Raw genomic sequence first — 1,387 nt, forward strand, 5'->3', positions numbered from 1 at the left:
TCAGAATTATGTGAGTGAGTTAAAGAGACGTAATAATCCCTTTTCTGTTGTGTACTCCCTGACAGCAGGATATTTGTCTGTATTATTCCAATTATACTTAGAAATTTATTATTAAAATAGAGCATAGACACATTAGAAATGTCTTGCATAATTTAAAATTGAAAACAAAGTATATTGTTTGCAGACATGCATTCAGTATAACTTTGGGCATCTAAGGACCCTGAACTTGTGCCAAGCTGCTGAGATGAGCAAGCCTTGCAGCTGTGCCCATCCTAACTGCTTCCCAGTGATTTGCATGCACTCACTGCACAGCCTTGAGGACTTCTTCATATACCAGTCACACCCTGTACAGTTGTCACTGCAGTCAGAACTCAGCATGTACATGAGTGCCCCTGCTCAGCTCCTCGGGCTCCTGCTGCTCTGGCTTCCAGGTAAATTGGACTATAACAGGAATTTCACTGTTACACTGTAACTATTATTGACTGGCATTTGGGGGAGGTCATCTCTTCTCATGCTTAACTATGTGGATATTTATTATGTCTCCATTCTTAGGTGCCAGGTGTGACATCCAGATGACCCAGTCTCCACCCTCTCTGTCTGTGTCTCTTGGAGACAGAGTCACCATCTCTTGCAGGGCAAGTCAGGGTATTAATGGTTATTTAGAATGGTATCAGCAGAAACCAGGGAAAGCTCCTAAATGCCTGATCTATGGTGCATCCATCTTGGCAGATGGAGTCCCATCGAGGTTCAGTGGCAGTGGGTCTGGGACTGATTATTCTCTCACCATCAGCAGTCTGGAGTCTGAAGATATTGCTTCTTATTACTGTCTACAGTATTATAAGTATCCTCCCACAGTGATACAAGTCATAACATAAACCCACATGGAAGCAGAAGTGAGAGGCTACGCTAGCCAAGCTGTTCCTCTTCATGAATCACTGAAAGTGTTTCTCAGATGTCACAGGATTTTTAGCAAAGCTCTTGGAGAGTCATTGTTTTGATAAAAGAGGTTAAACAGTTCTCTGTACCCTAACTTCCTTCTTCTTCATCTCCAGCACTACAGAGTACCAATGCCTTTTCTGCCTTAAAAGAGGACACAGCCTTTCCCTGTGAGGAGTCTGAGTTGTATTCCCAGCTTGGACTCACATAGAACAGTAGAAATTACTGCAAACTGTAGCTAGAGTTTTCCTATGTCTCAGCCTGAAGGTGGTCAGGACAAATTTCTCTCACCCACCAGGCCTGCAGCTGCTTGGACCCAAGTAAACATACAGAGGCTTCTATTACTTATGAACTGTGTGGCTATTTGCTCAAGTTTATTACTACTTGCACTTACACTTAAATTAACCCACAATTCTTATTTATGGTTAGCCATGTGTTTGGTACCTTTTCT

General features: G+C 42.5%; 1 gene segment (V, D, J or C); it reads left to right on the forward strand.

Annotated features, from left to right (window-relative positions):
• Positions 1 to 376: 376 nt before the first annotated feature.
• LOC118580192 lies at positions 377 to 875 on the forward strand. The segment is given in 2 exon segments: positions 377 to 431; positions 553 to 875. Coding segments are annotated over 2 exon segments (378 nt in total).
• The last annotated feature ends 512 nt before the right edge of the window (positions 876 to 1,387 follow it).

Source organism: Onychomys torridus, chromosome 3, assembly GCF_903995425.1.
Source record: "Onychomys torridus chromosome 3, mOncTor1.1, whole genome shotgun sequence".
Lineage (NCBI taxonomy): Eukaryota > Metazoa > Chordata > Mammalia > Rodentia > Cricetidae > Onychomys > Onychomys torridus.